Raw genomic sequence first — 15,904 nt, 5'->3', positions numbered from 1 at the left:
TATCCAAGTGGTAGAAATAATTCATACCCTGCGTCGGCTTGGCTATTAGCCTATTGCTACAAAATAATTTTTGATCCAAATTACAAAAAAAAAAAGAAAAAAAAATAAGTGGGTAAGATTTGACTAATTGATTATTACTACAAAATACTTTTAGCCAAAATAAAAGAAAAGAAATAGGAAAAGAGGTTTCTCTTCTTTGTTTTTTTTTCAGAGACAACAACGATTTTATAATCTAATCTATCATATACCTAAGGATTTAATGAAATCTAAGAATAATCTAGAGGAAACTGAGCCTCGGGTCGCCACGCACCTTTAAAAGGAGGTTCCTCTTCCCTCCTTTTTTTTTCAGCTCAAATCTCATCTCCTGTGAAGTGGAGCTCAGGTTAACGCCGAGACCAGCCCACCTTTTCACGGTCGCTGTTGAATTTTCCCTGCACTCCGTTTAAGCGGCGATGGCTAAAGTAAGTGTTGCTACTAGTTCTGTTTAGCTTGCTGCGAAATGGTGTTTAGCTTGTAAAGTTGTGCTGGAACATGACTGTTTGGCTTCCCGTGGAAAACAAAGTTGTATCCTTAGCTTGTACAGTTGTGTTTGAGCTCAACGTGCTTGGCTACCATTGAAAAACAAAGTTGTGTCCTTTGGATAATTGAAGAATTTAGCTTACCTAATTTCATTCTGCGATTTTGAAGTGTTCTTTGGGGAATAGTATCTTCCCGATTGCTGTTTACCCTTTAGGGTTCTCTCCATCTGTTTTGCATCTCCTGGACAGATATACACATGTATAATTGCATACAGTACGAATGCCTGAAACAAAAGATAGGATCTTTGTGCATAATTTATGATCCTTTAAAGGAAAACAACGAGAAGAGGGATTAGTCCTTAGTCTTGTAATCGTCTCAAGAGGGATGTAGCAAGTATAAAGAGGTAGGCCAATCTTTGAAGACTTAAGTTCAACTTCCCTGACGATTAATTAACTTTTTTAATTTTTTTCTGGAAAAAAGAAAACAAAATTTAATATATTTTATGTAATGGCTGATACCCTCCTGATGCGTCATATTTGATGGATATATCTCTTTCCATTCCTTAGCAATAAGCTAGTCTTTCCCTTTTAGTCTGAACTAGACATTTTGGTGCTGCTGTCTGATCTATGCTTTTGTTGGGCTTCTGGTTTGTTGATGTTTTATTGCGTAATCAGTTCACTATCTCAGCATTTTTCTCCATTATTGACCAACAGAAAGTCCTTAATTTTCTTTTTGCTTTTTGCTTTTTGGTGTGAGTTTCGCTGTCCCACTTACTTTCTTTCTCCTGTCTATTACTGTTTTGATATATGAACGAGTATCCATATCTGCATATTCTTTTCTTATGGATGTGATAATTTATAAGGCTTAGTTGGGTCTAATGTTTGGCTGTTGTTTGCAGAAGTGGTACCTAAGTGATACCGAGGATGAAGATATACTTGTGAGTATAAACTTTTCCTGCATGATTGTATAGAAGACTTCTATAGTTTTTCAGCTTCGACTTTGTTAAACCCAGTTCAAAAATATCAGGTGGTGATGGACAGAAGTTATATTGATCCTTTTCAGGAACATATTGAGAAGCTAATTGCGGTGGATAAGAAGGATGATCTTGTAGATTTTATAAGAAGCCAAGTTGATAAACTTATTGAGGACTTTAATAGAAATGGCTCTCAACTGGCATACTCCATCCTCTATAAGTGTGTACATTCTAGTGCACTTAATTGTGCAGCAGCACTATTGGAAGAGGAGACTGATCTGACCCAATATTTTAAATTGCCTGGATTAAATTTGCTCCATACTGCAGCAGATGTTTTATCTCTTAAGATGACGAGGTATTTTCTCAAATTTGGCATGCGGGCAGATGAGAAAGCTGCTGGTATTCATACACATGGTCGTCAGATGTTACTACCTATTGACTTTGCTGTTCAGTCTGTTAGGTCCATTTCAAATCATTTCTTGGATACCTTTACAGCACTTGCTGTGTTGCTGTTCTTTTTGGTGATTCATTTCTTTTGGTTGCTTCAGGAGGAGGGTTTTCTGGACCCAAGAACAGTCCTTTACAGGTTGATTTTTAGACTTATTGGACAGGGAATGGTAAGAATTCTTATAATCGTCATCCCAAAATATGGTTGTGGAATCAGTTTGATTGATCATTGATGCGCATGACTTTACGAGTGACATGTGCTTATTTTGATTTCCTTTGTGTCAGTATGGGCCAATAGAAACTATGAAGTTGCTCATGCATGAGATATCTTCCTCAGAGGCTTCTGAAATTATCTGTCGTTATGGTACAGAAGGGAAAATAATTGAGTTAGCCTCTCTGCTTATAGCATCATCGGAAGCCCATCTGACAGTTGATAATCTTTACATGCCCAGTAATGATGCCTCTGGGTACCGGATCACCTTGTGTCAGTACATCGTTAAAAAAATAGTAGCATTAACAAATGATGTGTGTGATCTAGAGCTCATGGAAAGCAACAAGTTGGCTGAGTGCAGATAAATGCAGAATTCAATGATGTCTATACTGATGTTGCCTGAAATTTTTTTGAGGACTGGACATCGTATTGCATGGGAGGCAAGTGAAGCAATTTATTTTGTATGTATCTCTGACATCCAATCCACTTTGTTAGTTTATTTAGGTAATTACCTTTTTATACTCATTTGTTCTTTTGATTGGGCAAGTGAGATAACCCTTGCTGCCACAAATTACATTTCTGCTATAGGATGAAGGTTGATACAGCACATTGTATTTGTAATAGATAAAGGACAGATTGCATGAAATGTCCTTGACGTTTGAAGAATCATGAGACTTTGCTTGCCTATGTTGTTTTTCCAGTGTCACTCAAGCAATTTGTTCATTAGTGAGTTGTCTGATGCTAGTAACTTGTATTGTCAGATTCTTAATACTGTCAATCACTTTCTTGGGGAAAACACTGGATACTTTTCAAGCATCAGATTTGGCATGGTGCTCTTCTGCTCTTTAATCTTGTCTAATGGTTGCGGATTATTATCCATCATGCCCAAGAGCCTAGTGAAGTTACTCCTTCAACTTTTGACTAGTCTGTATTGTTTCCTATTTGGGAGATATTAGAATTGACTAATACAATTTCACCTTGAAGCCAAACTCAAGGTGAATAGTTCAATGTGCTGGATTGGTATGGAAAAGCTTATACCCTAAAGGAGTTGAGCAAATATCAACCTTAATTTAACTGCAACTCCATCCCTCGAAATCATAACCCTTCGTGGGAAAGAAACAAGTACACCGAGATGGACTTTTAAGGCCCGGGTAGGGTAATACCTAAGACCAACCTCTTGAACTTATTGAAATTGCACTAGGATAGGAATCGGAGTAAGATGTGGTGAGATTCAAATGACAGCACGCCTAATTAGGGTAAATAGGTCAGTGTGTTCATCATTTTCTATCTCATCTTAAAGTTATCAACATTGATGCATGTGCACGTAGCCTCCAAAAAATAAGGCGCTCCGTTTTACACTTAGCGCTTAAGTTCCTGCAGGCTCCTTGCGTTCTAGTTTGCTTTGTGCCTTTAAACACTGTGGGATAAATGATATGTTGTTCTGAGTTTGGCAGAAACAGTAAAAAAAAAAAAAGCTTGTGCATATTCTCTCTAGAAACCAGAAAAATTATCAAAGTGCCCGAAAATAAACCAATAACAAAAATAGCTTTGCCTATTTTGCATCGCTACATTCTCTGCCATTTGATTTACTCTTTTTCTTGGTGCATGCTAATTAAATACTTCTAGTAATAATGAAGTTTCAACCAACTTAACGAAGTTTTTTGAGCAAAGTTTAATGGCAACGAAGATCCTTTTGTGTTGATACTTGTGTGTAAACAAAGAATTCTTTCATTAGATTCTTATGATGTTGAGTTTGAAAGGAGTTGCTCTACTTATTTGTATGAGCAACGATTTACAGATGTTTAATAATACTCATATCTACACACAGTGAAGCTGTAGTTGTGAGGAAATGTACTTCCTTGTCCATGATGAGCACCTTAAAAGTATAGGTTTTGCTACATACACATGTTGTAGTAATAAGGTAAACTAGAACGAGAGGATTTCCAGAAAGACTTTGAGGATAGTAAACAGGGGACTATAGCCCTCAGCAATTGAGAGGAAAAACATAACTTTGAAGGAGTCTAACCTATTTTATGTTTATGGAGGAACAATTCCCTCATCTAAGAATTGGCACTCTTGTACTTGGGTGCTGTTTAATTGGCTTAATGTATATTTGGTTTGTGTTCTTGTGTGTGTGTTAGATGTCTACTTAATTTCTAAATGGAATAAATTCATAATTAAGGTTAACTCTTTTATGTGGATCTCTTTTCACTTCCATTACTGTATTATTTTTTTTAAGTCTGAAAATTGCTTTTTTGGTAGTATGCTGCAACAACAAATGCGGTTGCAAATTTGTTAGCTTCATCTGGCTTTGAATTGACCGGTGAAGATGCTTCTTATCTCCAAAGACGACTGCGGCTATTTGGTACACCTGTGTCATTTGCTTAATCATAAAACTTTATCTCATTTTTTCATTTACTTTCTGTGTGTATGTTTTTCTGATGCTTCCTTTGTACCTGAAATTTCATTAATTCGCAAGTGGTGGAGTTCATCTATGACATTTGTTATTTATCTACCTGCTTTTTTTAATGTTCTTGGTAACTAAACAGACGAGCTACGTTCCCGAGTGAAGAATTGTTTCCCAGATGGGATGCCATTGCTAGATTCATGTGAGAGAGTGGTATGAATAACTTGTGGACCATTCTTGCAGTTTCCTTGCTGAAGTAAATTATATTACTTTTCTTTCTTGAAATAATTGTTTTTGCTCGAGGTAAGTCATATGTTATGATAGTTATGCAAGAGGTTATTTCCTAATGCATGCAGGTTTACCTTTTTTTGATGTTAAACAGTTGAGATTTTCAATTTGTAAAAATGAATATCCGTTGACGAAATGAAAGATAAAAAATTTTCAATATATTCTTTTATCTCTGAAATTCATGTAAACTGTCATTTCATGGACCAGAACCTTGTACCTTGGATTTTATCTGTAAGATCAATGTGCTTAACTTGAGCAAAATTGATTTATCTTTTTACTTTTGAGCAGGCTGATTTTGGATGGTGTGAAACTGATTCAGAGTATGACGAGCTGCTTCCACTACACAAAGCAGTTGATAGATTAAGGTACAATGTATAGGCCCTCTCCATCACATTTTGCACTTTCTATATACTTTTGGAATGGGAACCAGGAAGAGCAGTTATCTTTTATGCTTCTTCTCTCCATCTCACACACATGTTCACATGTTGATGCACTTAATGGCGTTATCGTGCCCTTCTCTTTCTATTTTTGTAGGTCTGATATAATTACTAGCCATTGGAAACAAAATGAATCGATCTTTAAGTTGATTATTGTGCTTTGCCTTCCTGAAATGGTTTGTTCCTCTATTTAAGTCTGATTTTGACCATTGATCTTTTTCATGCAAGGATATTGCATAAGATTGCTTATTTGGTTACTCCTGTGGCAGAAAGAACGATTGGAGGCTGTTGATTTGTTTGCGCAGAAAGTAGATAAGATTAATCAATTAGCCTGTTTCCATGCTAAGGAGGGCAAACTCATTGAGTTGGCCATCGTATTTATCATATCTCGGGAAAAGGCCATGGATCCAATCAAGCTTCAGATTAATGGTGATAGTTCTGAGAGGTCTATGACATTTCGACAGTTCATCAACAGTGAAATGGCACAAGCAATTGATCTAGGGTACAGACTAATAGGAAGAATAACAAAAGAAGAAGAAGAACTAAGTAAGTTTTTATTCTTTTTTTATTTTAATTAATTTTTTGGTTGATGATTTGCACTTGTTGTGCTAGAGTTATGTTTGAGTGCATCAGAATTTGCGTCTTCCCTTTCCCCTTCCCCTTTTTAAGGCATAGAGTTTCCCCTTGAACCAAAAAGATTTGCATCTTCTCTGGTTTGTTACATTTACAGTGCCTTATATGGTGTTTATTTTCAGGTGCGAAAGGAAAAAGTTACCAAAGAGGTCTCCGTGCTGCTATCAGAAGCTGGTTTCAACTTAAAAGAAGACATTGAACTGCATGATCCAGTTGAGAGGTCTGTTCTTACTGTTCCTTGAACTCAGGATTTGGTTGCTCCTGTTGCTTCATTCCTCATCTTTGTAAAATTTGTCAATTGCATTTAAATAGAATCAATTCTTTTATAGCACACTTTGTAAGACATTTGGAGTTTATGAATGAATGAAAAGTTGAGACATGCATATGTGATGTAAGTATGCATAATTGTGATAACATACATTTGCATTCATGTATTCAAAGTTCGATGGAGGTTGAACAAAAGAACGAGGCACTACAAGATCCACACACGAGTTCCGGTATGTTACAAGATCGAAACACAGTTGATGGTATGTTGCCCCTTTTGAGTATGTCTGTATTAAGGAACCAACTGATTTGAGTCATTTTGCCTTTTGCTGCACGTTAATTGGGACGGATGAAAGGGTTCATGTGGTGACATGAGGAACTTTCTTTTCACACGATATCCAAGGGAGTGCTTAAATTTGCCATCTGGTGCCCGCATTTTGGACATCAAAAGACAGTAAAGCCAGCTATTGTACTGGCTTTCCAAAAGCATTGGAGGTTCAGGGCGGTGCTGTGAGAGGAGTCAATTCGCTCGTGCAGAAAATTCCAGCCAGCAAGCGTTTTGCCTCCGTTGCATTAGCAGTCATTAGACATGCTGCCTGACATCGAGTGCTATGTGAAACAAGTTCTTTAGAACCTACCTGGATGAAGGTAATTACTACTTGTAAGTTCAGGATGTTATGGTGGTTTGTTGATTACTTTTTAGGTCGCAGTCCTAGTTAATTTAGGTGTTCCATTGTAGGCCTAGAAATTTGGAGGGTGGGTTTCTAAAGCATTTCTTTGCGTTTGAGTGATGCGTATCTATACTATGGGGTTGATGCTGCCTTCTTTTTTTTTTTTATTTCTATAAAACCCCCATCTCCATCTTTGTGTGTGTGTGTGTGTGTGTCGAGTTCTAGGGCTTATTACCTGTAATCTCCAGCTTTCACACCATAATTGGAAAGTAGTCTATAGTTTACATTTTTTTTTTTTTTTAACGAAGAACCATTATTACCATCATATTCTGTCCCTTCAAACAAAGCTCGAACCAATTGAGGGCCATGGGATAGAGAATACTGGAAATAAGACCAATATGATTGCCAACCAAAAGGCAAAAGCAAGAGACACAGAAATTGAGGGGCCGTTTCAGGAGTCGTCAAAATGAACAATACAACCTAGCATGCTGAATGATGTGAAGTAAAGATTCACAGTAGTGTCACCGGAACAACTGAACAAGCAAAGCTAGTATTCAATTCGCAACCAAAAACCACAGCCTCTCTCTCTCTCTCTGACATCAAATGGGTAAAAATGGGGAGGGTGCACAAAGCAAAAGTAACTAAAAAGGAGGTCAAACGAATTATATATATTCTTCAGTTCTCAGGTACGTACGTTAAGACATTTCAAGTCTTTAGGTTCGAGTTTAAAATCAGCTTCTGCAGGCAGCTCTATCCTTGATGACTTGTACACTTTGCACCTTAAAGTAAAAACCATCATATAAGGTGATTTTACCAAAGGAGACCAAAAAAAGAAAAACATATTACCATTTACCAAAGGGATCCAATCAAAGTTCCCTCTTAGTAGAGAATTCCATAATCACAAGTGATAGTAAGCAAAAGTCACAAATGAAAGAACTTGAAACCTCAAGCTTGCACTGCGACTACTGGAGAAAGCGGAAAGCAAGATTCCAAGGGACAAGGACTTGATACATAGTGGAGGAAATTTACCATATCTGGCGTATGACCGGTCAGAAGAGGTCAAATTATTATTGAATTTTTACCTTCTTGTTTAAATCTGACCGAATGCATGCATGCATTTTTGCGCTCAAAGATACAATGGAGCCTAATCTAGAATTTTGATTTTTCAAATCAAACTCCTCTACGCCTATGTAGGCTTGTGGTGTAACTTTCTCTACCTCTGATAACCTTTCACCATGTGTATTTGGAGGAATCTTTAAAATATTCTTATAACCACGCAGTCCTTCTTTCCCTGCATACGACTCACCTAATCCAACTAGTACAAGAAATTCTCGTTTTCAAATTCAATACCATTGATGATCATATGGGGGTCTTTCTTTGTATTTTCCTATCTTGATGTCAAGTCGAGTAGCAAACCGGAAACCAATACGCGTCTTAGATGGCGTTGGCGGATTCATCTTGACCGGGCTTGCGTTGCTCTTTCTCCTCTCAACGGAAAACAAGTGTCCCTCTTTACTTTCCATAATATATAGCAAACTCACCACCCAAGACACTAACTATACATCTCCAAATCATCATTCAGAAGAAGAAGAAGAAACCATAATATATAGCAAACTCACCACCCAAGACAATAACTATACATCTCCAAATCATCATTCAAAAGAAGAAGAAGAAGAAGAAATCAGGGGAACATATCTAACCTTCAGTGTCCAGCAGCTCAGCAGAATCAATAGTTACGAAGCTATTATGTATCTTGAGCCAATTTTACTCGTCACTTTGTCTTTACACATCCTACTTGGCGTCAGTCACCATCGCTTTATAGCTTCTGTTCAGGGTTATAGTACTCCAGGCCCAGCGGCTCCATATTACGTAGGTGATGATATTGCTATTAACTGTGGTTCTGTTGGCAACTCAGCCGCACTTGATGGCCGTGAATGGATTGGAGAAGCAGCCTCACAATTCCTGTCCGGCAAGTCAAGAACCTCAACTGCACTCGATAAATCATTCTATGCTGACCCAATTCCATACATGATTTCAAGAATCTCTGCAACTCCCTTCCACTACACATTTCAAGTCAGTCCAGGTCAGAAGATCATCCGCCTGCATTTTTATCCCGCTTCCTATCGTGGGTTTGAAAATTCTTTTGACTTGTTTAGCGTCAAAGCTGGTCTTTTCACCCTCCTTGAGGACTTCAGTCCTTCACTTACTGCTGATGGTTCTGGTGAAAAATATATTATTGTCAAGGAATTTTGTTTGAATGTTGAAGAGAACAAAAAATTGAGTATATCGTTTTCACCCTCTTTGATTACCGTGTCAAAAGATAACCCATATGCTTTTGTAAATGGAATTGAGATCATTTCCATGCCAGCTGGTCTTTATTACACTCCTGATGGTGATTCAGGTGCTCCTATTGTTGGTCAGAAAAACCGATTTTATAGTGTTGATAATAGCACTGCGCTTGAAATGATAAAAAGGTTGAACATCGGAGGGAGCTTCATCTCATCAGTAGAAGATTTTGGAATGTTTCGTAGATGGGATGAGGACAGTAACTTCTTGCTAGAATCCAGAGTTTATCGCATGAACCATCCGGTGCTTAGTATTAAGCACCCAAACATGCCACCATTCACTGCGCCACTGAAACTTTACCAGACATCCTGGAAAGCAGGAGGAAAGTTGAAAGTAGACCAGACGTACAACTTTACATGGAAGTTACCCATATATATGGGCTTTGGATATTTAGTCAGGTTTCATTTCTGTGTGCTTGATGCTGGGATGGCAGATAAAGATAAATCCGAGTTCACTATCCTCATCAATGATCAGATGGCAGAAACTCAAGCTGATGTGATCAAATGGAGCGGTGGCACAGGTACTCCAGTATACAGGGACTATGTGGTGATAATGAAAGGAGACAAAGAAGGCAGCAAGTGTGATCTCTTGATTTCCCTACAGTCACCTGATGAGTTAGTCCTTGGACTCCTTAATGGAGTAGAGGTGTTCAAGTTGAGCAACCTTAAGAACAGTCTTGCAACTCCAAATCCTGCAATTCCAAAAAGAGTTTCTGCTGCTTCAAGCCTAAAGATTCATAGCATGTTCTTAGCTTTCGGCCGAAGCAATAATGTTGTGACCAGTCTGACAATTGTAATCATTTTAGTCAATGCAATAGTCTATAGGTTCCGGCAAATTTGGGAAGAGAAGTTCCATCTTGATAGGAGAAGAAAAGATAGAGAAGCAGCCACAACTGAGCCATCTTTTACTCGCTTCTCACTTGCAGAAATCATGTCAGCAACCCAAAACTTTAGTGATGCACTAATAATTGGCAAGGGAGGCTTCGGTAAAGTTTATAAAGGGTGCATTCAAGGTATTTCACAGTTTGTTGCCATAAAAAGGCTTAAGTCTAGCTCCAAGCAAGGAGCTCCTGAGTTTTGGGCTGAAATAGAAATACTGTCCAAGCACCGGCACATTCATCTTGTCTCTTTGATCGGCTATTGCAATGAAGCCCAGGAGCTGATCCTTGTGTACGAGTACATGGCTCGTGGCACACTTGCTGATAATCTCTATAAAGTTGGCAACAAGGTGAAGGATCGTGCACCTCTTGGTTGGGAGAAGAGGCTTAGAATCTGCATTGGTGCTGCTCGTGGACTGGAATACCTTCACACTAGCACTGAAGAGGGAGTCATACACCGGGATGTAAAGGATTCAAACATCCTGCTGGATGAGAACTTTGTATCCAAGATTGCAGATTTCGGACTATCCAGACTTGAAAGGATTCCCCAATCCAAGAGCTATATTAGCACAAATGTTAAAGGCACGCTTGGTTATCTGGATCCTGACTACTGTACGACTCACAGGGTAACAAGAAAAAGCGATGTATTCTCCTTTGGCATTGTGCTGTTGGTAGTTTTGTCTGGGAGACGTGCCATTAACACTGGAACTCCAGAAGAACAACGAAGCCTTCTGTCATTTTTCCGAGACTGTATTGAAGGAGGTGAGCTTGATAAGATTATTGATCCTAGTCTACAAGGGAAAATGCCATCAAACAGTCTTAAAGAATTTGTTAAATGTGTTGAGAACTGCTTGAAGTACAATCCCAAAAAACGACCATCAATGGCTCAAGTGGTGGCAAACCTGGAGTATGCACTGGAGCAGCAGGAGAGCCCTATTTTTTCTCCGATGTTTTCTGTATTAGGGGTTGAGACAGCAGGGGGCCAGCTTTTTGAGAATGGAGCTACCGAGTCATTTCAACTCAGTCAGCATGAGGAACCTCCAATACTGGAGGAGAGTGTCATTTCTCGTCCAAATGAAGTCACAACCAGCAAACCGCTTCAAAAAACTGCCTCAACATCAAATGGAAAAGACTTGCAGTCGAGTAAAAGAGACTCTGCTCTGATACGAAAGCCATCAAAAGGTTGGTTGTGGAAAGCAGGTTGGAACATAGGTAAGCAAACGAAGAGAACGCATTTCATTTTACCCAATGTCTCTGGTCCTCGGTTCTCGCTCAAGGATATCCAAGCAGCTATGGACATCTCTGTTGATCATCATCATTTTATCATAGATGGGGAACTCAGGAAGGTATACATCGGACATATGAAACAGCACCCAGAACTCGCGTTCTCCATATACCAGCTTCCAATCGGTAGACGTCACAAGGAAGTTTTAGACGTTTGCACTCATGAGATTGAGAGGCTATCTCGACTGAGGCACCCAAACTTGCTGTCCTTGATTGGGTACTGTCACGATAAACTTCAGGATCAGATCCTCCTTATCTACGATCACATTGGCTTTGCAACCCTCCAAAGCTATCTGTATGGCAGCAAAACAACTAATCATCTCCAGTGGAAGAACAGGCTCCAGATTGGCATTGGGGTGGCGCAGGGACTGGATTACCTCCATAAAGGAACCAGAAGCACAATTGTCCATCACGACGTTAGGCTGGAAAATATCCTATTGAATGAGGATTTGCGTCCTAAGATATTGAATTCCGGGTTGTCCAAACTAAGCCCTGTTGCTCATCTTGAAAAGGCCCCTTCTAGGAGTGAACTACCGTGGCTGGAGTATTTGTCTCCTGAAGTAATAACCTCCGGATTGCAAGCGTCGGAAAAATCAGATGTGTACTCATTCGGTTTGGTGTTACTGGAGCTTCTGTGCTGTCAAAAAACAAAGGATTTCCAACTCTGTGTTGGAAACGATGAACGGTATCTCAAACATTGGGTCAAAAATCACATAAAAACAAAGAAACTGGATGAGATTATCGACCCGAGTGTGGAATGGGAAATTGCATCAGCATGCTTAGCTGAATTCTTGAAGATTGCTTTTAACTGCTTGCGCGTTCGGAAAGCAGAAAGGCCCTCGATGAGTTATGCCATTGAAAAGCTAAAGTTTGCACTGCAACTACAGGAGAAAGCAGAAACAAGATTCCAAGATTACAAGGGACAAGGTCTTGATAGTCGTTTCAACTTGGAGGATATTTACCAGGACACACCATATCTGGCGTATGACTAGAAGTTTTCCAACAGCATTCTTTCTTAGTCCACTTTCCCAAAGGGTGCTGTAGAAATAAATAAACAGACCATTGAATGTCAAGTCCTTTGGGTTTCAGTCCAGATTTTCCTTTGTTATAGATGGCAGTTGTAGAGTGTTTTTTTTCTTTTTGGAGCAGAGCCTAATTTTGTGCTATCGTGTTTGTTGATGTGTATGATATTTCTTGATGCTTGTTTGTACCCCTCAAAGTTTTTTCTTGCCGGATTGAACCTAAAAAGTTACTTTTTCAATGATAGAGTTTGAACATTTGCCAACTTAAAACCGAAGACAATGAAGTGCTACAAGTGAAGGGGAGATGTGGTTTTGGTCCTACACGGACCTTTCAACTCGATGACCTCTAATGTGAAATGCAAAAATGAGAAAAGGAAAATCTGCTCTCATTTCTTGGAAATTGTTCTCATAGGTGAACTGTTGGAAACTTTTCAAAATTTGTATGATGTACATACATGTAATTAATGTATATTCATTAATTTTTGGTACATGTATAGTATTGTGAATGATTCTAAAATGTACATTTATTTATGAATGTATTCATGTATATGTGAATTATTGAATGAAAGGATAGATTCATGTTTTGATCTAATGATCATGAGATGCATGAATTAAAGTGCATGAATGTGTACACAATACTTTGAATCTATTCATACACAATACTTTGAATCTATTCATACAAGTGTTTAATGAGGTCTTTTGTTTCCCAAACAAATCTTCCTATATAAAGAGATCAAGTAGAGAGTGGTTTGCTGCAGAAAATCACTTTCCTACTATCCTTATTCTCTCAAAAGCACTCCTTAGTTCACAAAGGGTTTGTCTTGCTTTGTGCAAGAGTTTAAGACAAACAAAACTTCATCTTATCCTAAAGGATATTTGTCCAAGGTCATTGCACTTTATATCGGACAAATAAAGCCTAAAGGAAAGTGATTTCTATCACGATTTGAAGCCAATTCTAGTCACAATATTTGCCAATTCTTTGCTTTTTACCCAGCATGAACAACCGTGACCTATTCTGGAGCTGTTGAAGATAGTAACTTCCAGTTTCTCGTGATTTAATGAAAATAGTAAGTAATTTCACTGGCTTTTCTTTTGTATACTTCTTCTTCTTTTGTATAGTTCGTTCGATCAATTTCACAAATTTTGACGCAGACCGCGTATGACTCCGTCGTTGGCAAAAGTCACCCACTTTTTTTATTTTAATTCGTTGGCAAAAAAAAAGTGCGAGCTCACTGGTCATTGTCATTGTCTTCTTTATGGCATTTCTTTGAAATTTCGAGGTTTCAATCAGATTCTAAGCAGACTCCACTCTCTGGCCATTGTCATTGTCTTCTTTGTGGTCCTTCATTGAATTTTCCACATTCATTTGTCTCACATCTAATTTTCTTGCTAGTTCTTGATTCAAGAAATTTTTCATGTTGGCTTTCAGGTCAACCAATTGAATCTCTCGTCTTTTATGTTTACTTGCAAATCACCACCTGCATATGAGATATTGTTGGCCAAGTAATTGCCCGGCCAAAAAGAACAGAAGGAAGAAACTCCAGCCTGTTTGAAGTTGAACCCATGTACTTGAATCCAGTTTTTGGGGTTACTTTATACTTGTACTCCTACATCTTGCTCAGTTTTGGTGATCATCATGTTATAGCTTTCGTTAATGGCGGTTACAAAACCCCAGCAACTGCCACCTATGACTAGAGGTGTCAAAATGGGTGACTTGGACGGGTTTGGGTTGGGTAAAATGGGTAATGGGTATAAGTGAGTCAACTCATTTATATCCATTTAATTAGATGGGTATAAATGGATAAGTCAAAAAATGAATTGGGTAACCCAATTACCCATTTATAACCCATTTATTTTAACTTTTTGTAAACTCATTTAAATTTATTTTTGAAAACTAAGTTATCAATTTATACTACTCTTTGTACCCATCATTAGTTTTAAATATTTACTTATAATGTTCAATAAACTTAATTACCAATTTTTTTTATTTATACTCTATGTCACAAAATTACCTATTATTTAATAATTAAATAATAAGAATATAAAAATTTGAACTAAGTACTATAAAAATTAATATAAAAACTTAATCCAAAAATTTTGAACCTCTAACATTTTTTCATATATAAATTTAAATTTTCATTTTATAAAGATAAGAAAATAGGCTAAAATTTATCATAAATTGGTAATGCTAAAAAATGAGTAAGTTAACAAACTAAGATAAAATAAAATAATAAGATAAAACCAACAAATAATAATAATAATAATAATAATAATAATGAAACAAAAGTAGTTAACATCATGACAAAATGAAAATTTTGAAAAAAAAAAGGTGGGGGAAAAGAAGAGACTTGGGGGGAAGAGAATTCTAAATGGGTTAATTGGGTTTGATGGGTTACCCAATAATACCCATTTAATAAATGGGTATTATTGGGTAACCCATTTATACCCATATACAAAAATTTAAGATATTCATACCCATCTATTCATGGACAGGTATGGATAAATTTAGTTAAGTGGGTTGATTTGCCACCTCTACCTATGACATAGGTGATGTAGCTATAAACTGTGGCTCTGTTGGCAACTCAGCTGCACTTGACGGCCGTGAATGGATTGGAGAAGCATCCTCGAAGTTCATGCCTTCACTGCAACCAAGGGGCAAATCAAGAAGCTCAACTGCACTTCAAGTATCGTCATTGTCTGTTGATCCAGTTCCCTACACGACAGCAAGAATCTCTGCCACTCCATTCTACTATACATTTCAGGTCAGTCCAGGTCAGAAATTTATTCGCCTCCATTTTTACCCTGCTTCCTATCGAGGCTTTGAAAAGTCTATGGACTTTTTCACTGTTAAAGCTGGTCCATTCACCCTCCTAAGGGACTTTAGTGCTTCGTACGCCGCTGATACTTCAAGTGTCAAGTACCTTGTAAAGGAATTCTGCGTGAATGTAGAAGAAAATAGGGAATTGAACATCGTTTTTTCCCCTTCTCTGAGTAGCAAGTCAAGAAACACATGTGCTTTTGTGAATGGTATCGAGTTAATTTCGATACCGACTGGTCTTTACCACACACCTGACGGTGATTTGGGTGCCCGCATTGTTAATCTGATGAATCGATTCCATGTCATTGACAATAGCACTGCACTTGAAGTGATTCAGAGGTTGAATATTGGCGGGAACTCTATCTCACCAATAGAGGATTTTGGCATGTTTCGAAGATGGAGTGAGGATGCTAATTACTTGCTAGAACCTGCTGGAGTTCATCAAGTGAGCCATTTGGCAAAGAGGATTAAATACACAAACATGCCAGCGTTCATTGCACCACCAAAACTTTACCAAACCTCCTGGAAAATAGAAAGAGATGCAAGAGCAAACAAGATGCACAAGCTTACATGGAAAATACCGGCAGATTTAGGCTTTGGATACTTGGTCAGGCTTCATGTTTCCCAGTTTGGAGCAGAGATGTCAACAAACGGGCAAATGGAATTCAGAGTCCTCATAAACAATCATATAGCTTAGGCTAAGGCTA

The 15,904-nt window shown here is 38.1% G+C and overlaps 2 protein-coding genes across 4 annotated transcripts; both read left to right on the top strand.

Annotated features, from left to right (window-relative positions):
- The first annotated feature begins 216 nt into the window (after positions 1–216).
- Positions 217–7,140, top strand: LOC113725700 (uncharacterized). 3 transcript variants are annotated; one of them, XR_011838906.1, is made up of 13 exons: positions 217–461; positions 1,418–1,456; positions 1,582–1,952; positions 2,041–2,109; positions 2,225–2,611; positions 4,413–4,515; positions 4,700–4,770; positions 5,134–5,210; positions 5,380–5,458; positions 5,552–5,828; positions 6,038–6,135; positions 6,357–6,412; positions 6,536–7,140. XR_011838906.1 is itself a non-coding variant. In XM_072074111.1 (11 exons), exons 5-11 carry the CDS (start codon positions 2,516–2,518, stop codon positions 6,112–6,114), a joined length of 780 nt encoding a protein of 259 aa, XP_071930212.1. In that variant the 5' UTR covers positions 217–461; positions 1,418–1,456; positions 1,582–1,952; positions 2,041–2,109; positions 2,225–2,515; the 3' UTR covers positions 6,115–6,298. The 3 variants fall into 3 exon arrangements, 1 of the variants encoding a protein (XP_071930212.1); XR_011838907.1 differs by having other exon boundaries at positions 1,546–1,952; XM_072074111.1 differs by lacking the exons at positions 6,357–6,412; positions 6,536–7,140 and having other exon boundaries at positions 6,038–6,298.
- Positions 7,141–14,033: 6,893 nt separating this feature from the next.
- Positions 14,034–15,894, top strand: LOC113723827 (receptor-like protein kinase FERONIA). The gene is made up of 2 exons (XM_027246795.1): positions 14,034–14,088; positions 14,927–15,894. Exons 1-2 carry the CDS (start codon positions 14,034–14,036, stop codon positions 15,892–15,894), a joined length of 1,023 nt encoding a protein of 340 aa, XP_027102596.1.
- Positions 15,895–15,904: the final 10 nt, after the last annotated feature.

The sequence above is a fragment of the Coffea arabica genome, chromosome 2c (assembly GCF_036785885.1).
Source record: "Coffea arabica cultivar ET-39 chromosome 2c, Coffea Arabica ET-39 HiFi, whole genome shotgun sequence".
NCBI classification, from domain to species: Eukaryota; Viridiplantae; Streptophyta; class Magnoliopsida; order Gentianales; family Rubiaceae; genus Coffea; species Coffea arabica.
This window is presented reverse-complemented; position numbering and strand designations above follow the sequence as displayed.